General features: G+C 49.9%; 10 protein-coding genes across 10 annotated transcripts; 5 read left to right on the top strand and 5 right to left on the bottom strand.

Moving 5' to 3' along the window:
- Nucleotides 1-1,082: 1,082 nt before the first annotated feature.
- On the top strand, nt 1,083-1,601 carry V2A60_003692 (uncharacterized protein; the record flags this gene model as incomplete). The annotated part of the gene is made up of 1 exon (XM_083255019.1): nt 1,083-1,601. One exon carries the CDS (start codon nt 1,083-1,085, stop codon nt 1,599-1,601), a length of 519 nt encoding a protein of 172 aa, XP_083111145.1.
- A 210-nt stretch (nt 1,602-1,811) lies between these two features.
- V2A60_003693 (cell wall mannoprotein 1 family protein) lies at nt 1,812-2,645 on the bottom strand (the record flags this gene model as incomplete). Its single annotated transcript, XM_083255020.1, has 1 exon — nt 1,812-2,645. The coding sequence occupies one exon, from the start codon at nt 2,643-2,645 to the stop codon at nt 1,812-1,814; it is 834 nt and encodes a 277-aa protein (XP_083111146.1).
- Nucleotides 2,646-3,643: 998 nt separating this feature from the next.
- V2A60_003694 (cell wall mannoprotein 1 family protein) lies at nt 3,644-4,222 on the top strand (the record flags this gene model as incomplete). The annotated part of the gene is made up of 1 exon (XM_083255021.1): nt 3,644-4,222. One exon carries the CDS (start codon nt 3,644-3,646, stop codon nt 4,220-4,222), a length of 579 nt encoding a protein of 192 aa, XP_083111147.1.
- A 698-nt stretch (nt 4,223-4,920) lies between these two features.
- V2A60_003695 (uncharacterized protein) lies at nt 4,921-7,419 on the bottom strand (the record flags this gene model as incomplete). The annotated part of the gene is made up of 4 exons (XM_083255022.1): nt 4,921-5,478; nt 6,546-6,884; nt 7,020-7,306; nt 7,356-7,419. 4 exons carry the CDS (start codon nt 7,417-7,419, stop codon nt 4,921-4,923), a joined length of 1,248 nt encoding a protein of 415 aa, XP_083111148.1.
- A 415-nt stretch (nt 7,420-7,834) lies between these two features.
- V2A60_003696 (cell wall mannoprotein 1 family protein) lies at nt 7,835-8,414 on the top strand (the record flags this gene model as incomplete). The annotated part of the gene is made up of 2 exons (XM_083255023.1): nt 7,835-8,351; nt 8,407-8,414. The coding sequence occupies 2 exons, from the start codon at nt 7,835-7,837 to the stop codon at nt 8,412-8,414; spliced, it is 525 nt and encodes a 174-aa protein (XP_083111149.1).
- A 489-nt stretch (nt 8,415-8,903) lies between these two features.
- Nucleotides 8,904-10,726, bottom strand: V2A60_003697 (uncharacterized protein; the record flags this gene model as incomplete). The annotated part of the gene is made up of 5 exons (XM_083255024.1): nt 8,904-8,907; nt 9,033-9,741; nt 9,794-9,956; nt 10,022-10,536; nt 10,603-10,726. 5 exons carry the CDS (start codon nt 10,724-10,726, stop codon nt 8,904-8,906), a joined length of 1,515 nt encoding a protein of 504 aa, XP_083111150.1.
- Nucleotides 10,727-11,579: 853 nt separating this feature from the next.
- V2A60_003698 (cell wall mannoprotein 1 family protein) lies at nt 11,580-12,221 on the top strand (the record flags this gene model as incomplete). The annotated part of the gene is made up of 1 exon (XM_083255025.1): nt 11,580-12,221. The coding sequence occupies one exon, from the start codon at nt 11,580-11,582 to the stop codon at nt 12,219-12,221; it is 642 nt and encodes a 213-aa protein (XP_083111151.1).
- Nucleotides 12,222-14,318: 2,097 nt separating this feature from the next.
- On the top strand, nt 14,319-15,116 carry V2A60_003699 (cell wall mannoprotein 1 family protein; the record flags this gene model as incomplete). The annotated part of the gene is made up of 1 exon (XM_083255026.1): nt 14,319-15,116. One exon carries the CDS (start codon nt 14,319-14,321, stop codon nt 15,114-15,116), a length of 798 nt encoding a protein of 265 aa, XP_083111152.1.
- A 617-nt stretch (nt 15,117-15,733) lies between these two features.
- On the bottom strand, nt 15,734-16,270 carry V2A60_003700 (cell wall mannoprotein 1 family protein; the record flags this gene model as incomplete). Its single annotated transcript, XM_083255027.1, has 1 exon — nt 15,734-16,270. The coding sequence occupies one exon, from the start codon at nt 16,268-16,270 to the stop codon at nt 15,734-15,736; it is 537 nt and encodes a 178-aa protein (XP_083111153.1).
- Nucleotides 16,271-17,690: 1,420 nt separating this feature from the next.
- On the bottom strand, nt 17,691-18,731 carry V2A60_003701 (basic helix-loop-helix domain-containing protein; the record flags this gene model as incomplete). Its single annotated transcript, XM_083255028.1, has 1 exon — nt 17,691-18,731. The coding sequence occupies one exon, from the start codon at nt 18,729-18,731 to the stop codon at nt 17,691-17,693; it is 1,041 nt and encodes a 346-aa protein (XP_083111154.1).
- Between the last annotated feature and the right edge of the window lie 5,751 nt (nt 18,732-24,482).

Below are 24,482 nucleotides of genomic sequence, written 5' to 3' on the forward strand. Positions count from 1 at the left end.
GAGCACTCACGCTGCGACGTAAAGGCGGGTCTCAACATGGGGCGCCCGGAGAAATAGTAGATCGGCATCTCAGCCTTATACTGGAGGCTGCCACATGATGAGAGAATAGAGAACAAGGAGGAAAGAATTATAGGGCTCGAGTTTTTAGATGAAACCAGAGAACCAGTGTATGAAGCGAGTGGGTTACAAAAGAGTTGTTTTGTTGTCGAGAAACCAGGCAAGTGGTAGTACATGCCGATCACGAAATTGTGACGACGAGTATAGCTGTACCTGTATTCGTAGACCATGTTGCTTTAAGAAAGCAGTCAGAAGTAATCAAAAGTTCCACACAAGTGAGGATTTCCAAACCTGCTTGTGGTTGTCGCAGGGATACGCTAACTAGGAGATGCAGACATGTGACATGACTCATCGAAACGACATGGATCATGATGGATGTGCAACCAAAAAAAAAGGCAGACATGTGATAGTGACTCCATTCGAGCAGTATAAGGCATTGATTGAATGACGCGGCATCAGTGACCTGATCCGAGAAACACAGCGCGTACGCGCAGCTCAACACGCATGCGTCTGTGCACCTCAACAATTTGGAAACGGCGACAGTTGAGACGACTTGAAGCAATGGCGACAGCATGTGTATATTCCAATGTATATAATCTGCTGGTCGCACGTTTTCCCCAAATTCCTAGAATAGCATCAAACCATTTGCCTCACACGACAATTTGCCCTCTCTCTTATACCAGGAACCACTTTTCGCAATCTATACCCAATTACTTTTGAATAACTTGATAAAATCAAAACCGAAAGATTTTGCAAATCTTTTCAAAATGAACGCTATAGCTCAATCAATTCTGAATAAAAGCAAATTGGAGATTGATCTGATCAAGATTACCAATGCCACCAAAGAGTGAGCTACCAAAGCTTCCATGATGCACAGGAACTAACCTGGTCTCAGCTCTTTCTTGATATCCTTGAAAGGAAAAGCAACAAAAATTGGGGTGACGACGGCTACTATTGCAGAAATGACAGTTGATCTCGTGGGACCATGTGGTGCATTCGGCCGTTTGACTGTGCCCTCCATAAAGATGGGATCTTTTGGCGCGGACATTGCAATCGTCGAGCAACCGGTAAACATTATCGACATGGAAGCGTTCAAAGCTTTTGTTGCAGCCATCATGAGAGATGAGGACTTGACTCTGCAACTGGCAAATGGGCACACAACCGTCAAGTCGATGGGGATGAAGACTACTATTGTCTACAACAAAGTGATTCATCTCAAGGGCCTCAAATCCCTTCAAACCACCCTCCTCAAAATGGAACCAGGCACGGACGGATCGAAAAGTATCATATCCATGATGAATCCGTCCCAGTTCGAGCTCGACCTGGGCACTGTGATATACGAGGTTCAAGATAAGAATGGACAACGGATTGGGGAGCAAAAGGGAGCGACCTATGTACAGCGTGGTGAATCAAGTCTCGCTCTGCATGGTCTTGTTACGGGGGACGTGTTAAGTGGCGAGACAAGATTCGTCGGGGTAGACGTCGAAGAGGAAAATTGGCTGAAACAGATAATGGGTAGTATTGAAGTAGTGGTAGCCGCATGAAAATCATGAAAATGACATTGCCAATAGCAGCGCAGTACTAATTTTAAACACATTCCAAATATAATCTTGAGACTCTCCATCGCTTCAGTACTGGTCCAACACAAGTATCAAATCGTTTAAGAGGCGAAAGCCAAAACATCACGGCTCGACCAGACAAGTTGGCACAATGAGACGATGTCTCGACCAAGGCCAAGAATTCATATTTCACCTTTACCACGGCAGCTTAGATCCAGTCGGGCAAGCCTTGGTGGTGGTTGTGACAGTGACCGGGGCTGTTTTCGTGCAAGTAGGATTGGGTGTACAGTCCTTGGTGTCAGTTGCAGTGACAGTGACGGTGGAGGCAGCAGGACAGGTGCCGTTTCCCGGACCTGCCGTGGTGGTAGGAACGGTGGTGGGAATGGTGGCAGTTGGCGTAGTCGCAGGAACAGTAGGAGCCGACGTGGAACCGCCGGACGGCTTGCTGGACGTGGGAGCCGAGGTCGGCTTGGTGCTCGGGCTGCCACCACCACCACCACCACTGCCATTCTGGCAGTTGGCAGGGCTGAACAGATCCTTGGCATCGGCCAGATCCTTCTGGAGAGGCGCGACGAGGCCCTGAGCAATCGACTGCGCAGCTGCCGGGACCTTGGACACCACGGTCTTGATCAGCGCGTTCGAGGCGGTTTCCAGGTCGGTGACTTGGAGTAGCGTGACATCACACAGACCTGCCGCGGCAATGGCAGCCTTCTTATCCTTGATGGAAGCGAGCAAGGCGTCACCTTTGGTCTGCAGGTCCTTGGCGGGCCCGGTGAGGCCGAGAGCTTCGTTGAGGGTGAGGCCAGGCAGAGGCTGGATCTTGGCATCGCCGTCCTTCAGATCCTGGATAGCCTTGTTGGAGGCATCAAGCAGGCCGGAAGGATCTCCGTTGAAGCTCTTTGTGGCGGTGTTCAGGCCGTCAAGGTCAGCTCCGATGCCGCTGAGGACGCCGGTAATGGTGGCCAGGTCACGACGGACGACGCTGGCAGCGACGCCGCCGACCAGGAAGAGCAGGGAAGAGACCTTCATTGTGTAGGTATACTTTCTGTTGATGCAAATGGGTAAACAAAGCGTAGGATATGCGAAGGTGCCGAAGAAACTCTGTTGTCATGGAAAGAAGAGCTGGCCTGTTTGACTGTTTATGTACCTGGTCCAATTACTGACAGAATGAACATGACTACATGTGAGCGCATTCAACAGCCGAGAAACCACCTTGACCAAGCTAAGTTGAAATGCAGCTGCCGTGCTGTTTCTTTCTGCCACCATCATATGGCATTGTTCTCGACCTAGATACATAGCTCCCAGCCGGTGTTCAACGGAACCAGTGGGCTAGTGGCTAAAGTGTGGCTTTCAGCCGTTCATTGTCCAATAGAGACCTTGAATCTAAGAACGCTTGTTAGCACTGCATCATCTACCAGGGGATGCGGGGGAATTGGGAGAACACACGGGCTTTTCTGGGGAATAGCCACATATGATCAGCGTGGCGGCATAAGCCGGGCGGCATCCTTGCGCGCAGGATTCCTGAGCAGCCCAAGACTAGTACGCTTTTGTTTGGTTAATTTGCGCCAAATGTTATTACTTGAGCAATTGAAATTGCGGGTTAGACAATTTGCTGGCTTGGAGTGGCACGAATTGCGGGATGCTGCAAGTACATATGTCTGCGCACAGATGCCTTTGTTCGTAACGCATATGTGATGATCAGCATTTGATCGCCGAGGCACCAAGTGTCAGTGTAACTGTAAATCTCCCGAATCAGAATAATTTTGCAGTTTACGGTAAATGTTTTTCATTCAATCTCACCTCTGTAAAACAGGATGGCCCAGGGTGGCAGGAAAGCTCGAGCGTCTGACGGTTGACAACTCACAGTCACAAGCACCAAACATCACTACACCACGGCCTGAGCTTGTACGTTGATGTTGCTTGAGTGATGATCGCCTATAAATACTCCCAATTGTCTCTTAAGATGCTGACTTTGGAGTTGATCATCCTTCACTAATCTTCATTCACCTCAATTACACTTCAAAAAGATGCTCCTCTCTAACCTCGTCGCGCCGATCGCCCTGGCTGCCACAGTCTTGGCCGATGGGGCAGCCATCAACAGCGCATTGAAGACTGTTGACACAAGAATCAACTCTCTGACTGCTTCCTTGACCGGCTTCTCGGGCGACATCTTTGGCTCCATCCCCATCCTCGGCGCGAGCCTGGCCCTCAAGTCCAACATTGAGAAGGCAAACAAGGTCGCCAACGACTCGCAGCCTCTCACCTCTGACGACACTCTCAGCCTGGCGGACACTGTCAACATCATCATCACGGACGCGACCAAATCCATCGACGCCTTCATCGCAGTCAAGCCCAAGTTTGACAAGTTGGTCATTGTAACGCCGATTGCGACCGGCCAGATCAAGGACCTCAAGAAGGCAACGGCGGCACTGGGCGATGCAATCATTGCAAAGGTCCCGGCAGACTTCAAGGATGTTGCCACTCAGCTCGTCGGCCAGATCAACGAGCAGTTCGACAGAGGCATTGCAGCCTATGGCGGTGGTGGCTCGGCCTTGCCAGGCCTACCTGGCATGAGCCGATCCAGCCGTCTGGCTCGCCACATTTGAGCGGAACTGGCGAAGAGCTGGCGGAAAGTTTTATTTCTTTTTCCATGCAGATAGCGTAGCTTGACAAGAAATGAAAAGTCTATGGAACCGATTTTCATGACAACCAATCTTGCAGTGTCATAAAAGCCCACCATAAAGTACATGAACAAAACAAGTGATCCAATATAACATACAATGAGCCATTGTAATATGCACGCATTCACAAAATTTCCTATGTTGGTGCTCAGAATGGCGGCGAGTCTGGCGACATGACGTCGCCTCACAGCATGGCAAACCAAATAACCGAAGCGTAGTGCAGAGGTTCCCATCAGCAGGCCGTGGACGTTGAACTCTTGTCTGAAGCGTTGACCACGTCCTCCAAAGTATAGAAAGAATGATCACCATTTGTTTTGTTCCTGGTAGTGCCGCCCATCGGGCCGCGTACGTACAGGGTAACGCTTCAAATAGAACCCCTACCCTTCGCAACTGTGCTGTAGCTTTTTATCCATGCAGCACTTTAAAGATCAACCACTGAGGGGCCGTTGGGCATTATTAACATTTGACTGCATGAAATACATGGTATTCTTGCTACTGAAGCGGGTCGGACCCAAAGTTGGAAATAAGTCTGCTCGTTCTCTTCTCTGCCATGAAATAGGACGCCCCAGCCTGGCCACAAAATCATGATGCATGATCGCAGAGCGACCGCCCGAGCCCACTCTCTACTTTGTGTAGACCTGGATAGTCTGGTAAAAGTGAAACTCCAACGACGAGATCAGAAGCGGTGCGACGTCCTGTACAGCCTTGACAAATTTGTCCGTCAATGCCGCGCCGAAGCCAAGCGTGGAGTTTTGCAGGCCTTGCAGCTCATCTCGAACGAGATCGGTTATTGCGCTCCCACCGAGTTTATTGAATACGTCGCGCTTCACGGCCACCTTTCCCAGCACGGCATACGTGACATCCGTGATGCCCACGACCGAGTAAGCAACGTTCGATGACTCCTCGCCGGTGAAGGCAGCCGAGCTCTTGGCAGAGTCCGTCGCTGTCTGAAGATTGCTCTGCAGCTGCGTGGCCTGGTTCTGGAAGTCCACGGCCGCTTGGGCGTCGTCGGCACCCTGTATCTTATCAAGGGTCGCGTTCATTGCGGTGAGTTGTTCCGATATAGACGATATGGAATCGATTACGCTCTTCTCATCGCGCCGCAGAAAGTTGCCCATGGCTGGCGCGACGAGAAACGGTATGAGCGTCTTGGGATGCATTCTGGTATTGAGCACGAGAGGCTTGTGTGTTCAAATGATGCTGAACAGATAAGTTTGGGTGCCAGCGAACAGAACAGGATCAGGGTCGTGAGATAACATGAAAGGGCTCAAGAAACAACAGTGTCGTTACTTACTCTTTGTTAGTCGTATCTATGGATTAGCGCATGTGAGCTTGCATGGACCAAGGCCTCGGACTTCAATGGCAGGTCTTGTCGTGTCTCGAAGGAGCAGCAGATGGTAGGTACAGGGTGTAAATGCTACCCTCACGGCAATAATTTAACGACAGCAATTTTATTGTAGTGGTGATCTCCAGCAACCTGTACATATGCTTCAGTCTCCTCCTCCTGGCTAGTGGAATGGTCAAGTACATGTGAGCTTTTCTCGGCTTGGGCCGCGCAGATCCCCCCACTCAGACTGCCGGGATAACGACCAGGAAACGCCAGGGCTTGCTGGAAATATCGAGAGATGTGTAGGGTACCCGATGAGGATCTTTGCCTGCCCTCGTGATTTCGCCATCGAGATTTGCCAAGCACCGGAGTCAGTGGCATACCTGTATTCGACATGGGGGCGCCATAGGGGCACCATCTCTACCTTTTGTTTCGCAGAATAATGTAAAAAGAGTCTAGATTACTCGGTACCATATGATGAATAAAGCACCAACGAGCCAGAATTAGCACGAGAAGCGAATTTCAGAAACAGCAGGGCAGCCAGCTCGTGGATTATGAGTATGCGCCGCATAGTATTAGCAATCATTCTGTATATTTGCTCCAAGCCTAGACGGTGATTAAGCAATGCTATGCAAGGTTCAGCGCAAGTTCTGATTGATTATGGCGCTGCATCTTTCCAAGACCTCCGAGGTACCCTTTGCCACGCGTTGGCCTATACAAATCATCCTATTCATGGCCAGACTGCGCCGCATGCAGGCACAAACAAGGAGCTGCCAACCACGGTGTTGCTATATGATATATGCGCATTATTGATCAAAGTAGTTCCCGGTTTCTGACCAGCATTGCATTTCTGTCGTTTAACACGTTAGTCTCACCACGCAAGGATGCTTCAATCAAATGAGTGGGGGAGGAGGGCCTTACCGGCGAGTCAATTTCGCACTTCCAAGTCGACTCAGCTGTATTATTTGATTCCTCGATCTGAAAGTACTCGGGAGAATGATGCACATAACCCAGAACAGTAGGTGGAATCTGCGGTATTCCGTCCGTGGAATGCGTCACACGGAAATATTGATCATCGGCCACTACCGCGCTTGCGTACTTGGCCCAGGCTGCATCGCCGTTGCGCGGCTCACCAAATGTAAATACTTGGGACACATTGAAGCCAAGACCCACGAATGAAGCTGCCGCTATCGCGGAAATACCGCCGCCGAGAGAATGGCCAGTAACAACAAATCTCCAATCAGCGTCGCATAGCAGACCCTGTAGAGTAGTTACAAGCGGTTTCATGACCGAAGCATAGCATCTTTGGAAGCCATCGTGTACCTGTAAGATTGTTGCATCAGGTTATTGTTTTCAAGTTGGGTCAATCAAGTTTGGGCAAAGGTGTTGACTTACTTTGCAATCGGAGCAATTCGTACCAGGCACACTGAGCGGGACAAGAGTGAAGGCAAGGTCAGAGTCGAGCTCCCGAGGCGAGGAAGTACCGCGGAATGCGACTATTATCTCCTTCTCTGTTTCATCACGGAAGATTGCCACCCGGGTACCAGTGTCGGCGTCTTCGACGGCTTGCACAATCTTGGAGCCAAACGGCGGCGTCTGACAATCGACTTGATACGCAGCGGCAGAGAATGCCGTATAGCGCACCATCTTATCGAATAAATCCGGAGACACTTCAAAATTCCCTGCTTAGGTCTCTTTCCATGGTATATGCAAGATAAATTCTGAACTTACCTGGCGCCTGAGCGTAGGCCACCGCATGGACGAGGCCAATTAGTGGGAAGGAAAACCAACGCATTTTGAAGTGTTAGCAGAATGAAAATCTGAGATGAGCTGCAGAAGTTTGATTCAATTGTCTGTAAAACAGTACTGTTGCCGTTGAGCTCTGTTGTGATATAAATGGCACATCCAACAAATACTGTATTACCGTCGATAAGTGCCTCGAGCCATGTGCTATGGCATTGAAGGGCTATCTGGAGAAAGGGATAGCCATGCCTCGGTAAATATCCATTGTTAAAAACCACCACATATGTAGGTGTAGCTGCCCGAATGCAACCCCTTGACAGCTAAACTGGGGTGGCGTTGTAGGCTAGACTGGATCGCGCTGTCTGCGCTCGTCTTATTAGTTTTTAATCCAGCGCAACCCGTCAATACATCCGATGTAATAGCTTTTCCCAAATATCTCAGATAATCTTGCACCATAAAAAAAAATCATGCGATCTCTTGGAATATTCGGCGCTTTCGGGCTCTTGGCCGTGGCGAAAGGAGCCGATTTCCAAACCGTTCGAGACGACATCGCCAACATCAGCGCCGTGCTCCAGAGCCTAGACACGAACGCAAAGGGTATCCAAGCCGGCTCGTTGGGCATTGCTCGGTCGCTGCAGCTCGAGGTCGATTCTGTGCAGGTGCACAAGCTGCTTCTTGACACTGCAGAGGATACGAGGGCCTCGCCTCCCTTTCAGGACCAATCGATTGACATTGGCGGGGACTTCTTGAATATGCAGCCCGTCATCAACAGCGTGCTGGAGTCAATCACCAATCTCAAAAGCAACTTGCAGGAGCTCCACCTCGTGGTATTAGCATGTCTGTACCAGTTGAAACAGGACTCGGACGCGCTTGGGAAGGAAGTGGCAGGCAAGCTCAGTAGCGATTTTCAAGAGGTGACGCAACAGGTGCTCACCGAAATTGACGATGCGTTCAATGCCGCCATCATAGCTTATGGTGGAAAGAGTAAGTAGATGAACCTTTTTGTGTATCATCGTTTATCAATTCTAACAGCAAGTAGAAACATGAGTTTTTGCCTTTCTGGAGGAGCTGAGAACCTAAGTAGCAGTGAGGTTTTTAGAATCGCAATGATAGGCAATTAGCGTGTCTTGGTATTATTCTACCAGTATGCCGATATACCCTATTTCATGACATGACAACCAACCTCTTTCTCTCACTACGTTTAACCTGTTGACTCACTACCACTGATGAACATTGGAAGAGACGTATTTTCGCCCCTCTCAGATCTTGACAGATGAAGCAAGGCTCTAGGTAGGTACTTGTTCCCCATTTAGTCACCAATAGCTTCTGACGATCTTACTACCACGACACTGGGGCTTTTGTTCTTGTAGAGTCATTCAGACCAGTAGAAGGAGGTGACAGACGTTCCTGCTTCTGTTACTGAAACTCTCATTCAGTGGCAAGTAGATTGCTTTACTCAGTGGGATCAACGTAAATAAAATAAAAGGCCTTTGCGAAACATGGTATTCTCGGTTCATCTGCCGTACGCCGCTCAGCCTATCTGACATTGCAGGTCAGCCTCAAAGCTACCTTCTTGGAAGTGCAGGCCAACGTTTCCTCCAGCTCGGGCCCCATTTGTAAATAATTGGAATAAATAGAATGAACGCCCCGAGGATTCCTGCGTACATGACAAAGGTCTTCAGATACCCGAGCTCTGCAACCCACTCCGAGACCCGGAAAGAGAGCACAAAGGCCACCATGAGACGAAAAGACGAAATGTTGACCAGAGCCGGCCCAGTGAGATGAGGATAAGATTCGAGAACGTAAACAATGCCAATTGTGTTTGTGGCAAGGAAAGCGAATGCAATCATACCAAGTCCAAGGAGGAACAACATCCAATGATACTTTGCGGGGTTATCACCGGAGATGGCAAAGATGATGCATCCTACAAGACCGACAAAACACGGGATAAGCAGGTTGAGGGCTTGAAACTCTGGGTTTCGTTTGCCGTTCTTCCGCGCCAGCCAGTTGGCAACCTGATCGGCGCCCCAACCAGAGATGAGAAAAGAGGCGCCAGCAGCGACAATGAGCGGGAACAAACAGAAACCGAGATGATAAAAGTTCCAGCTCCAAGGGTCAGCAAGTAGTTGCGGGGCTGTTGTATACCCAGCAGCGAGCGCCATGGCAATGACGGCCGAGTTCAGTAGGGTGACGAATAGCATATGAGGGAAGAAGAAAGTCCGGAGGCAGTCATAGAGAGCATCTATTCCACCGCGCCAGTCTATCTTGCACTGAAATAGCTTTATATCGTCTTTGAAGGAGCGAGGTGGGTAGCTGACATGATCGATATCGGGGCGGTTTTGGCCTGGTCGAAGAGGCACGGCCGGAATTCCCTCTGATGCTACGTTAGACACCGGAGACTGATATGATACTGTCAGAGAGCTTACTGTTTTCATCATCCGAGCGATCAAACTTTGTCTCGGGCAAGAAGAAGAAGATGCAAATCCAAAAGACGAACCCAGCAATGGCAGTTGCAAAGTAGATGACTCTCCAGTCTGCGTATCCGATAATATAGGGCGCGGCCACTCCCAGAGCAACAATAATTAAACCCTGGAAGCGACAAGAATTAGCTTCAAGGAATGGATCTGCGGACCGCCAGAGAGGAAGAAGCTTACCTGGGTGGCAAAGACGACACTGATGGCAGCGTTACGTTGGTGATAGAAAATAATATCCTGGAGAATGAAAGGAATGAGACTTTCAATGGTGCCTGCACCGACAGCCTGAATGACACGGCAGACAATGTGCGTTGCCAAAGAGGTGCTAAACCCGGATCCCACACAGCCTGCCAGTGCGACTACGCCGGTAATGAGCAGAACGTTTCTGCGCCCGGTAGCAATGGCGAGGGGGATGAGAATGACATTGGTAGCGCCCATCATCAGGATTGGAAGAGACGCCAACAGGTAGATTTTCCAGATTGGCGGCCCAGGAAACTCGGCAAGGATGGTGAGCGCATTGATGCCCTCGGGCAGGTGAACTTTGGTCAGCAGCTTCGGGTCGATGCCGGCATACTGAAAGCTGAAGACGGGCAGCACAGCGCCGAGCACCAGCTCCGCCGCGGCCGCCATGGCCCCGAAGAGGCAAAGGGAGCCGAGTGCTGCCAGTTTCCTCCCCGTGGAGAGGTTCAGAGGATCTAAAAAAAAAAGGTCAGTTCTGCGCGCGGCGTTTTTTCATAGAATTTCAAGGGGGCTGGCAAAACCTCTTGGATCTGCCGTGGGCATGGGAATCAGGGGAATTTGCGGCTGCGCAGTGTCACTCGGGTGAAACTCCTTGGCATGATTCTTTGCACCAGAAGAATCTGCATCTTCCCTCTGTTCGACCATGATTTCTGCCGTTGTTTGCGGGCTTAGCTTCTCATTTGAGCGAGAAAAGAGCTTTGAGAGGGGCGCCATATCGCAACCTGTATGGTGAAAGCTGTGAAAGCTAACTGATGACAGGAACTTGTAGGAGTATAGGAGCTGTGGCGTATAAAAACCTCTGAACGAGCCGACGAAACAACTCGAGTGGAAACTTTGTGAACCGTGCACATGTATAAGTCAGACGCGGAGGGGATCATCTGCAGCTTTGACTTCCAAGGCTGCCTGCCAAGATATGCGATGGAGGCCCAGATTTCATTCGGAGTAGGGGAAAGCCGCCGAAATATTGATCTAGCCGCGGTTTATGGAGATGATCGATCAAGTTCCGTAGGTCATGTATGTGGTAGCAGCGTCTTGAAGAAATGAAAAGATGGGGAAGATGGCGCATGGGACATTGATCAGCTTACTAGCGCATCTTTCAATCGTACAAGTTTGTAATCACATATGCAGTGTTTGTGCTTTGTTGATATTATAGTGCTGAAGTCCTCGGTAACGGAGCGGCTACATATGTAGCGCACATGCTCCGGCGGCCAATTCGGGTCAAAGCTGGGGGAATTGGAGCAGATCTGTAAAAAACCCCTCCACAGAGATGTAGGTTTCCATTGTGTTTTCTGTCACTACTACGGTTTAATATCTCATTGCCATGCCGTATGTGTAGTTATTTCACGGGCACTCTCTGCTTCTTCTTGTGGCTATGTAATCTCTCAATATTACATTCACGATCGACGTCTGCGAACAACCTGCTAGCTTGGCTTCAGAAACTTTTGCACATCTCTTGTCTCTACTCTCTGGAATCATTCTCTTTGGTTCGCTCTCCAGAATGCGACCTTCACTTATACTATCATTTGCCGCCTTCGCTTTCGCATCTCCATCAGAGCCGCTGGCGGCGCGAGACTTCAACACTGTCGCGGCAGTGCTATCCAACGTTACGGACAGTGTGAATGGCCTATCCGATGTGGCCAATTCTGGGGGCGCGGATCCGGCCACGCTCCTGAAGGCCTCTGATCGCATCGTCCAAGCTATCCGAGGCGGAACGGCTGCTGTCAACTCTACAAGCAATCTCACCTTCATCGAGACTGTTCATTTGATAGCACCTGTGCACAAGCTGTCATCTTTATCGACAGACCTCACTCAGAACATGGCAAAACTCAAGGGATCGATAGAGAAGCAGAATCTTTGCGACGTCGTTCGACTGCAAATAGGAAATATCAACCAAGGTGCAACTGCATTGATCAAAGCAGTCAACAGCAAGGTGCCTTCGGCCGCACGGGATATATCAGAAGCGCTATCTCAGGGTATAACGGACTCTCTGAAGGATATACAGAACGACTTCTCGACTCAGAACTGTGTCAATGGTCGAAATGAGACTGCTACATCTTCAGCATCACATTTAGCCTTTGAAGTTCCCAACACCTTCTGCAATCTGTGTTTTTCTCTAGTAGCTATTTACTTGGTCATCTGATAAGACTATGTTTATCTTTTCCCATTGAATTGCCACATCATCAACATGTTCCGGGGGGTTATGCTTGTATTTTACTTCTATTACAGAACAGATGTAGTGAGGTATCAAGACACGGATGAAGAAATGCTTATTTGGGGATATGTAGGTTAGTATAGAAAAGAGAATGGTCCCGAATCGGCTATTTTCGTCAATATTTTGATCAGAGTGTTTAGCAACTGAAACTGCTCTATCGTGCGCTTACACTGACGTCGTGGGTAAGTCTGGCTGTAATTGCTGAACAGGTCTTTGTACCAACGGTGCAGGAATGGCAACATAGTCGAGTCTCCAACCGCTCGCCGAGCTCGTGCTTTTGCAAAATTACAATTATTGTCTAGCTTGAAAGCCAGTAGTGCAACTGCAGGGTTTCGCGCCTTCTCCACCAATTGCAAGCTGGGCTTGAACAAGATGCTTGCCCAGGCTCAAATTGCGCCATGATGCGCGGTTTCGGCGCAGCGGAGGCGAATCTCCGACTAAAAAGAGTTCCAGCGCCCCCCCCCGCACATGTTGTCTGGCTGCTCCCGAGGCCGCCTCCAGAGCAAGCATGCTTATCGGCAGAACAGAAGCTACATGTGAGCCCCATAGCTCTGGGTGCTCTCCAGCAGCTAAGTAGGAAAGCCTGTCTCAAGATGCAACGGTCAGGGGCACGCCAGTGAGTAGTTAGTGTGGAGCACACAATGTCGGATGGCATCTCACTGGGTTGGGTGACTGGGCTGACTGGCTCGCCTGGAGGTTCCGCGGAAGGCTTGGCCGGATGCACTGGCCCCGGCCGTGCGTTGCCGTGGTGGTCACATCCCCCGCACATTAAGGAGACGATGCTACATGGCGTGAGCCGGCTAGGAGGGGGTGTATGCCTAATAAGCACAGGGCAAAGGCAGCAAAGTGCCAATATGATCTCGGGCGCACATGTAGTACTGAAACGCGGCAAGGACATCATGGATCTATCCTTTACCGATTCGAATGCTTCGAATGCGGCTCTTCTTCAGACCAAGAGGCTTGGCAGTGCATCCGGAATTCTACTCTTACTGTGTCTCATTACTCAATTGAACGTACCGGTTATAGGAGCAGCCCCGAAAAACACATTACATGTGCCACTGGACAACGGACCGACTGTCCAGACATTCGAGCCAGTGTTTCCCCACGTGTTTGGTTTTGTACCCTCCGCAGGGCTTAGGATCTTATTTGCGGTACTTGGAAGGCTTCTTGATATGCTCAAAATCAATCGAAACATCTATTTCAAGCCCCTGGTCGTCCAGGGTGATGGCGTAATCTGCACAAAGATGGAACCCCAACACTCCACCATGGCATGCTGCCACATAGTATCTGTGATTGGCTATGAGAGATACTATCGTCTCCCAAGCCTCATTCGGCTACAGTGGTCTGTCCGGCATTAGTGTCATCACCTTGGCCCCTGTTAATTCAAGTGGCGAAGTTGCTCCGAAAGGTGTCAGTCGTATGTACTGTGCTCATGATCAATGTGCAGCTCGATGGCCCGTTGCCTGATTGTCTTATGTGTCATGATGGCGTCAACAGTTGGTCAAGTAATTTGGTGGGCGCTATTGATAGAGTTTAAAGTACATTGACTTGTTACAGTGTGGCCTGCTTCCGACTACTCGCGAGACGTGGAAAGCCCGCCGGACATGCCCTGCCAAATTTCAGGGCAACTTGGAAACAGGAATTCGGAGATCTTTTCCAGGGCAAGGTATGGGGGGGAAATCATCATCCGAATGTCGGCGCACAGACATGCCTCTGGACTTGCTGTATGCGCGGGTGCCGCCTCGGCACCGTCGACTACATATGTCCAGAGTGGGAAAGATGCAGAACCGACCTAGAGTGGTCATGACTGAACCATGAACAGAATTTCTGACTCCCAAGCTTGAACGGCTGTCTAGATAAATAAAGCGAGTAGAGCTCCAAAACTTGACGAGTCGAAACAAGTTCCTCCTTCATCTGCCCATTGCCCTTTCTCAAAAACTCGGTCGTTTCAGTCACATTCTGCATTTCTACAAACTGCTGCATTACCCTTTACCAAATTGACCTACTCCAGCCCTCCATACCAAGATGAAGTACTCTATCGTCGCATGCGCCATTACTGGTGCTCTTGCCATTAACACCAACGTGGTTGTTCCTCGTGATGCGTCCACCATCACGTCAATTCTTAGCGATGTCAAGAAGAATCTTGAGTCTCTCGACTCGGCTGTCAAAAGCTACAGTGGCGACAAATCTGCTCTCCTCAAAGCTTCCAATGACCTTGTCTCCGTCCTGAAGGATGGAAAGACCAAGGTCGACGGCTCCGCCGAGCTCGAGCTCAACGACGCCGTCACGCTCACCGGCCCCGTTCAGGACCTGAGCAAGAGCGCCGATGCCCTGGTCGCTGACCTAAAGAACTTTCGTGCCACGGTCGAGAAGGAGGGCGAGTGCGTGCTTGTCCGCACCCAGGTCGGCAATGTCAACGACGCCTCCCAGGCTTTGCTCAAGGCCGTCGTCTCCAAGGTCCCTCAGGAAGCTCAGCAGATTGCCTCCCAGCTCTCCGCCCCCCTCACCAAGGATCTCCAAGACAGCGTTGACGCGTTCAGTGAGGAGAACTGCAAGGACAGTGGCAATGGCGGGGGCTCGCCCACTGGCTCTACGCCCAGCTCGTCTGCGGCTGGCTCTTCATCTGCTGCACCAACTGGCTCCGCCTCTTCACCAGCTACCCCGGCTCCTCAGCCCAGCAAATCTTCCAGTGCTGCCGGAACCGTCTCCGCGAGCAGCTCTTCTGGCCCGGTCAGCACTGGGCCTCCCGTGGTCACCGCTGGTGCCGCTGCTATCGCGCCTCTGGGTATTGCTGGCATCGCTGCTGCCGCTCTGCTACTGTAGGTCTGTGGCAACGATAGAGTAGCTTTAGATACAAGTTTGGTCGGTAAATCCATGGTATGGACTTTGGATGAGCTTCATAGGTATTACTCTTCTTGCGAGGGCTATTTCAGGGAACTGGGACAAGGATACAATTGTATGAACATCAAGAGAATCGCAATGGGATAAGTCGTTGGCATACTTTTTGTATAATATCATCACATCTGTCTGATAGTTCAAATAGCACTTGAACCAATTTAATTCTGCCCTTTTTTCTTTCATGCAGCCACAGCTGTGGTTCAATCCGTGCTTTATAAACTAGTAGTCTTTCAAAATTCTTTTGCTACTTTTTTCTCGCCAATGTCCGAAGATTCTCTCTCACCAGCTCTGTAACAACAGTTTCAACGGAGCGGACGTATGAAAAATCGCTGAAGCTTAAAGCTTAGGAGCATCACGTACTAGTCAATAGCCCCTTTGAGAGATGTTTGCGGCAGAATTGAGGTCACAGTCTTTTGTATTAAGCATTAATTAACTAATATTTGTGATCCAGAAGAGATCTTCTAAGCAACAAGAATGTCACTTTGGCTAAACAAAATCTTTCAATAAGTCAAGCCCGAAATGAACCAGCACCCTTTCTCAGTCTAAACCTTCTTGCAGTTTTCGGGAGAAAAGGCCCTCTGAACATCCGCGAGGACGTCAAGGATTCCCTGGGCATGGCCCTTGGCAATGCTCTGGGCACCTTGTGGGACCTTGGAAACAGTGGCGTTGATCAGGCCCTCGCTCTTGTCACCGATGGTGGCGATTTCGTTGCGAACGAGGCCGCAAAGTCCAGCTTTCTCGATGCCTTCCTTCTTTCCTCTGATGTCGTTGCCGAGGGTCTGTGAATGTTGCTTGAGTGCCTTGACAGGGCCAAGCATGTTGACGGCCTCGCCGAGCGAGAGATTAGCGGTACTCTGGATAGTAGCCGTACCCTCGCTAATGGTAGCCACCAGCTTCTTGGAGGCATCAAGGACCGGGGTCGGGTCGCCGGTCCAGCTCTTGACAGCACCGTCCAGACCGTCAATATCGGTCTTGACGGCATTCAGAACATTAATGACTGGCTGCGCATCGCGCTGGATAACAAGCCCATGAGCGCCTGCAAAGGCTGTGATCAGAAGAAGGGGGCCGGAGAAGTGCATCCTTGAGATTGTTGGATTGAGTTGGAGAACTCTCAGAGCTTGGAGAAAGAACTAGAATTGCTGAGCTTTATAGAATAAATCCTGGCTTGCTGGCCGTGACTCTTGTTTGTGTAGTCAGGTCTCGCCATTCATAGTGTAAACCTTGTTACTATCACGGGATCATAGTGGCTGGATGGACTCTACATGACACGTATTTGGATAGTGATGTCCCCGAACCATGAGACACATCAAACTTCGCCAACTGACGTCCTAGACTTTGCAGCCATCGTCTGGACGTGTACGTACACATGCGCTACGTATTGTTGAAGGTTTTAACAAGTGCCGACGCAAATGGGCACACTCGTGCGCCCAAGACTGACCGAGATCCGGGTTGTCAAGCCCACAATGGCACGTCCGAGCGCTGCATCTGGTGGATGGGATGGCGCTTTGCCCGCTTCCAGGCAAGATATCAGCGAGCACACTCACTGCAAGCTGCCTCAATCTGTCAAGAGTACATCGGAACGGGCTAGAGTGAGCCAAGATGTTGACGTAGAATGCCAAAACACACGCCACCCCACATTCTGTGTGCCTGGATGATCCTCTACTAGGTTCCTAGATGATTTGAGGGGCGATGGGTGGGTAGGCTAGTGGAAGGCTGGGCGCCCCCCCCCCCCCCTCCTCATCGCTTTTTCCTTCGGTCGAGCACATATGTGCTTCTTTGTTGAGCCTCCCGGCAGGCTGAGCGATGATACAGGGTACGAATAGAATTCGTGGTTGCAGGGACTAGCTCAGAGCTAGTACAGGGCTGGTCTAGACGACAGCCGGACCAACTTTCAATAGGCAGAGATCTACGAGCATGGCTGGAGACTGATCCTCGTCGACACATCAATCAACCACCCCTGTACATGACTCTGCAACTCTGTAGCTTGCCCTACCCAGTTGCCGGCCGTGCCATCGACGCAAGCGATATTACCTGGGGGGAAGGCGCGGAGCAGAATTTACAGGACGGATGACACTAGCGCCCTGTCATGGCTTTTCCTGGTATAGCCTCAGAATCAGAAAGTCAGCCCACCGCGGGATCAACCGCTTGATTAACACACACATTTTACTGGATCGACTGTTTGAGCGCTTGCGCAGCTCCTTGTGCCGGCCACCGTACCAGACTGAGGCTCTTTGTCAGATCCATCTCATATGATCGGGAGACGAGTGTGCCTGACAATCGTTTAGTAAGTGATGGCGGGTGGGCATCGTCCCAAGGTTTAAGAGGAGCTTCTCAAAGGCTCCTTGCTAAGCGTGCGAAAAGTAGCAGCAAGAGACTCATTCTAGGTTTATAGGTGTAGCCACGTGGCTTGAAAATAAGTTCATTGATTTTTTGAGTGTCAATCTTGCCATTTACAATATGTTGGTGCTTCGGAGCACGGTTAGGAGCGCCACCTTGCCCTTAGTTGTCTTGGTTCCTAGTCGTCAGGGCGTCCAACTGTTCTTGCAAAGCTTCGTTCCTCTCCAACAGAGAATTCAAGTACTCGACTGCTTTGAACAGAATCTTGGATCTCGACCATGTCCCTCCCCTGAGCTCTGGAACGAGCTCCGTGAGATCATTGAATCCATCGCGTATAAGTCCGCGCCGTTTCTTCTCGTGCCGGATGTGGTTGCTTCTCTTCTGCTCGATCGTGAGCTTCTTCCTCTGCCCTCTGGTTTCGGTTTTGTTGGACGTTAAAGGCGCCGAGGCAGACGATGCAGAGTTGTCTGCATATGCTCTCTTGGGGACGTTGCGTCTGCTCCGGCCGCTCGCCACCTTCCTGACGGAGGAGGCGGGACTGCGAGCTTGGCTAGACCTACATCCTGTCGACTGCGCGTCTTCCGCGTCGGCGTCTTGTCCTTCTTCCTCCTCTTCCTCTTCCTCTTCTTCTTCCTCCTCCTCCTCCTCTTCCTCCTCATCATCATCCGGCATCAATTGGAGTCTGAATTGGGTGAGTTGTCGCACGCCAACTCTGCGCCGTGTGCCTCTAGATTGATTGTCAAACATAGAGTCGCTACCCCACTGCACTGTGTTTTCGGCAAAGCTCCGAGGTGATGACCCCTTGGTGGGCGGGTAATACCACTCCATGAAAGTATTCTCGTTACTGTCTGTATGTCGATTTCGTAGCATGTCCTCCTTGAAGTCGATTGATGTCTGGTGAAGTAGATGAGACGGCGGGCTTCCAGAAGTATTTGGTTGCCCAGTCATGGCTGCAACGTCCGACTTCAGCAAGTACCGGGGTTGATTTGGGTAGAACGTCATATCTTGGTTGGCGTCCGACTGACCCTCTGTGTCCCTTTGTAAGTTACGGGAATCAGGATCATGGCCTTGGTTGTCAGGGCTCATTTCGTAATAGAAGCCTTGGTTTGCGTAAGGACCTTGCACAAAGGTAACGAACGGTGTGCCACGCGGATCAGCTAGCGTGACCGGCAAGGAGTTGGAAGCGTTATCAGGGTATGGCATTGCCGTGCAAGATGGTGGCCAGCCTATCTGGCCGAATTGGGTTGTTGAATACATGTCAGCTGCAGTTTGTCAGCGTGCATTCATGGCACCGAATCAAAGTCTGTTTTCTAATCTGGGAAAAAGCAACTCCAGAAGATTCTCGGCACGTACTTGGTTGCATATAGATAAGTCGGGAGAGTATTTCGCATCCATGCGTACGCACAACAAGCAATGGCGTTCCTTACGAAGGAGGCTCCGAACTAGTGGCAGGCGATCGCGGGGAATTTATCTGTCCAGCTAACCGTCGCCGGTTGGCAGGAAGAAGACTTCAACGAGCCTCAGAAATGCCATTAGGTGAGGTCCAGTAATGTCTCGCCCAGAAGCCTGGCATCGAAGGATTTATTAGCAGCAGTGGGGAGTCTCGAAGGATAGGTTTGGTAGGGCCGTTGTCACCCTGGCAGTTGGATGGATAGCGTCGGCGATCATTGCCTTTCCAGGCTTCCCGCTGTCTCTGTTTGAGGCGTCAGTTGACCCCATGTGTAGAATTGCAGACGCACAAGGTTTGCAGAAGAAGCTAAGCCGCAGTCAAAGCCCACGGACGCGGGGGTGGAGAGTAGAGAGAGCGATGACGATGGAGAGCTATCAGTAGTTAATGGTCGTCTTGGCTCACATGCCGCAAACTCAATCCCCTCCCCCCCTTGGACCTGTCACAGTCAAAGAACAGACAGATCTGGATTAATTAGCCAGGAGGCGGGGTACTCACACCCATCCGCTTTACTCGTGCGACAGGGACGACCATTGACCGAGACGCGAAAAACGACGAAACGACGAAACGAGAGCCCCCTCATCACCGCGTGCGGAGATGTATCCCTGCAAGTTGGCCACTGACTCCTCAGGTGCACAACCTGTTTTCCCGTCTTGGCAGGGAGATGAATCGTTGTCCAGTAATCTGTACCAGACCGGAGCCAATTCTTCCCAGGGCTGGTCCTCCTAGAGCCGCCCCCAAGGGTGTCTTTACTACCTCCTGCGATCCCTCTTCGCGCCGAAGGCCGTGCAGGACAGCTCCAACTCGCGTAGTTTTGACATTATACATCAACCCCGCCTTGTCAATGATAGTATTTGTGACCAAGTTGCATTTGTAGATCATATTCCAAGACGGAACCACGAGTCTTCTACGGTACTCATACTGCTCCTATAGCCCCATAGAGCTCGGACAATGAGGTACTATGTAGTTTCTCTGGGGTCGTTTAGAGGGGCAATTTGCAAGGGTATCTGCCGTATCAGAAACCGGAAGACATCGGGACCGATACAAACAACAGAAGCGGCAGATCGTGGGCAGCGGGTGACGGAAGAGCATCCTGGCTGCGCGCTACCAAGGTCTCACGATGCCTGAGCCCGTAGATATTTTGGATTAAAGAAGCATATTTTCATCTGGTCTGTTATGTTGCTTTTGCTCTCTCATCACACAGTCAGGCACCGTCGTCATAATAGCAATCACTATACTGATAGCATGACAGTAAACTTTCCGGCAGCCGGCGAATCTTGCCTAAATCGCTTGTTTCTGTGCAAGCTCTAAAACGACACAGCACTAGCGTATACCAATTTATCCAAAAAAAAAAAAAGAATTATGCAAATGGACGACATACCTGAGGATGAGGGGCGCCGAGATGAGCAGACAGTCCAATGTTGATCTCCCGTTTTCACGGCGTTCGCCTTGTTTGACACAATACGCCTCGGCTTGCCACATGTTCCTAGCGTGCCGGAAAAATATACCTCTTTTCAGGCCATGTTACACATATGTACTCATTTAGGGCTGCAGCAGTGCATTTTTACTCGAGGCGACTTTGGATACGCTGACCCGCCTCAAGCCCCGACGCTACAAGGACAAAGATCCCAACATTACCCGTCCGTCGTGGTGCCACACACCCCAACCAAAGTTGTTGAGCAGAGCAGTAACTTCAAGAAAACATCGTACCTCGGTTTTGGAGAAGAAAAATAATAAGAGAGAAACGCGCACAAAATGTCGCCTCGGCAAACTGGAACAAGTACATGATGCATTGAAAGCGATGAGCAGGGCGCATGGGCACTACGCAGGAATGCACCGGGCCGTCCTTGACCTCTGCGATTGTCTCACTTGTCATCCGTGAGACATTTTGGGCAATAAAACGAGATTGATATAGGAGACTGTAAAAAGACGGAGGTGACTCTGTGCATCCTTTGTTATGGTCGCAAAGCAGGTGTTGGGCTGGCTTCTGTCCCGGCTTCATGAGCGACCGCGTGTCACCTGTCCTAAACAAGATCAAGCTTGCCACAAACTGTTTCAAAACGGACGTGATTGCGGAAAGCATTATTCATCAAACATGCGGAGGCCAGTCAGTGTCAAGTTGGCCAATCTACCACCAGTTTGCGACCCACAGTCATTGTTTGAAGTTCCAAGGACTGTATCTAATACATGTCGTGCTTGATAACGGTTGGATGTGCCATCAGTCGCTTGCAAGCTCAGGCGGCCGATCGTAATACGCACACGACGCCAACATCTCATGGTAATATGGATACAGTCGGGGGTATTGGCTGCCTCCATCATCCACCAGTCATGTGCAAGCCGCCTTTTGGAAAATGCTGGAAATTTACCCAAAAATGTACCATCACAGGCTGGTCTCCTACGGAATTTGGGGAATAGATTCCATTGACAACTTCTAGTTTTCATTTACTGAAGCCTGCTTGCAACTGTCGGCAGAACAATGATGAAGTAGCATTAGGACAAGTGCGGAGGCAACACGTCACTTGCAAAAGCTCTAAGCTAAGCATCATATTGATTGCACTCGCCGAATTATCATGAGTCAATATTAAGTGTATTTCTGAGTTCTGCCGACTTGTCCAGCAGAAAGCCATGGGCAGCAGAGAAAAGGCTCACTTCCCGACTATATAAATACATGTTGATTTACACACTCGCAAGACCTGGATCTGCATTGCAGACGTTATGAATCTCTCTTTTACTCTTTTCTTCTTTTTCTGCCTATCCGTATCCTCTTAGTTACTTTGCGCGCTTTGCTCGGACTGAGTCACGAAACGTGACAGCAGTATCACCTGTTAAGCACAGCTAGCATGTCTCTGTTATTTTTCTAGGCTGCCCTATATAGACAGAAGAAGAAAGTGTTACAGCAAAGTAGGAGCAGAGGGAGAAGGAGAAAAGAGATTTCTTGATTGATTGAAGAGCTTACTTCTGCCTGGTGACTTTATGTTTTACCTGGTGGATCTGGGACAGGTTATCTGTATCATGTCACTATGTATCCGACTATCCGCGACTACAAAACATAGCAACACAAAACAAAGACAGCAAAGCATGTTAATGACATCTTAGGTAGCAAGGTAGCTCGCTGCTCTCACGAACACAATGGCTCTCATGATAGAAGCACCACCAGAATTTTCGCTAGATCATGACAAGACCATGTCTGCGGTATCGTCGTGCAAACGCATTACTATAGCCATGCCTGACGCCGTGACTACGCCAGCTGCAAAGCGTCAATACGTCCGACCTGCGCAACACGAGCAGCATTGCCCGTCTGCACTACTAGTGTCTCTCGATGCCGCCATGCGAGCTAATTGTCAGCGTCGTCTCTACGTACACCCGATTGCCTAGACGCCACACCATCTACAGCTACTAGGCGTCCATTTTCACAAGGCGAAACCTCTTGGTCGCCCGGGCTCGGGCATTCAAGCTAGGTCCAATGCGAATAACGACGAACATATGCCGACGACAGACCTCCCTTAGGACGTGCAAGACAGTCTCAGTACGATAGAGTGCTTAGTTGGCTGGGGCGCGGACCTACAGAGAACAGCAACAGTATGTTTGCTACATAGCTTTAGGCTAACGCAGACTTAGTTCCGCCCCGAGAGAGGAAACGAGAAGAGCAAGAAGACGCAGAAGCATTAAGGAGCTAACACTCGTGTGCTAGAGATTAGGGCCGAATCGAGATATAGTTCAGAGGGGAGACTATCTGCCGTTTACATGTGCAAGGCATATGGACCACCAAGACAGGAGGCAGATTGATAATTTCTACCAACTTGGACGCGATATCTAAGGTACGACACAAGTGGGTGCATGGGGATAAAGAGAGGGCTAGTCAAAACTACGGAGCCGGACTCATCGTGAGGCGCAAGAAGGAGAAGGCTCTACAGCCTCGCAGGGCCCATCGGGATCCGTACATCTGTAGCCTACTCATCGCGTTGGCGTAGGCGCAAAGAAGGTCACTTCCCGAAGCGCCAGACTGGAAGGTGTTGCGCGAGGAACAACTTGTGTGAGAAAAGAAGCTTGAAGAGGCGGTAATGGAGAAGAGCAGACTTATCCTAATGATGACATAATAAAGCCCGAAAAAAATCATCTCATCTAGATCTTGCAAAGAATCTATCAATATACCGGGGCATACATAGTACGACAGACAGGTCCCCACGCTGAACTCAATAACGCCCCGCACGACCAGCATAGTGGAGTTCTTATCACCGAACTGGATGCGGAAAAACTGCAATTAGTCCTGCCTTTTTCTCTGCGCAGATATTAAGCTTGTAAAGAAGTGGGATAGGTAAGATAGCGACGATTATGTCTGAAATAATGGTCAAGATAGCGTAGGGCAGTAACTCAGGTTAGTCCCCTATCCACTTTCACAATTACTACCTACTTAGTAGATTCAGATACATAAGGTACACAAGTACAGTATAAGGTACCCACTAGCCACTGCTAAACCACCAAGATACAGCGCCCAACCGTCTCGCTAGCGCCTTAAAAGAGTCTGACAGATAATGATCTGCAATGTATTATACCTACCTACGCTAACTTTACAAGACAGAGAATACGGGATCAAGCTGATTTTGAGCAAAAGAACATAGATGAGGAAAATAGAGCATACAGTGGAGTTCAGGTTCAGTGGCCTTTTTTTTTAATACCTGGGGGAAAATTGGAGCAGCCATTTTTAACCAATGATCAGAAGTACACAGAGTACACAGAGTACACAGTACAGGTGAGGAAGTTTTGCATCGGAACCACGGATGCTGACGATTTGCCAGAGTCTCTTAAACTCCAAAATTTGCAACATACTCACGCAAAAAATTAAAGAAATTTGGTCGTTGGAGAAAAGTCTCTTGCAATATGTAATTAATTTTTTATTTTATTTTATCTGCTTCCTAGGCTAGCAATTCGAGCACTTCGACGCAGCTGAATTTTTTGCTGTCACTACATTAACAACAGCTCTCTATCCCAAAACTAGATCTATTCTATCTTTCTTGAGCTTAACCCATTGATCTCTCATGACTCTACCAATACTATCGCGGTAGGCTATACCTTGTTGCCACACAATACCCAACACCCAAATATACTCATAGGTACTACCCTCTATCGGCCAGTCCTCTTCTCTCAGTTCAGGGATATCCTGTTCTCCTCTTTGTGTATATGGTTCTAGCATTTTAGTGCCATGGGCGACCTCGACTAATTCTACTTCTGACCCTGGAGAAGGATAGAAACCTGCTTGACCATCAGGAAGCAACACATGCAGGCAGTCGAGAGCTCCCACTAGCTCGCCATCCTTGTCATGAAGCTCGCATGTATGACCTTTGCGGCCGTAGTTTTTCAGCAAGACTCCCACAGTCAGATATACACGAAGGGTGTTGCATGAAATGAGCTGAATGTGTGAATGCCTCTGCTTTTCTGACACGCGAGAGACTGGGCGTGGGAAGAGGTACTTGCCATGAGGGTCTGATTTGTGGCTGTAATAGCAGACT

The sequence above is a fragment of the Cordyceps javanica genome, chromosome 2 (assembly GCF_051103115.1).
Source record: "Cordyceps javanica chromosome 2, complete sequence".
NCBI classification, from domain to species: domain Eukaryota; kingdom Fungi; phylum Ascomycota; class Sordariomycetes; order Hypocreales; family Cordycipitaceae; genus Cordyceps; species Cordyceps javanica.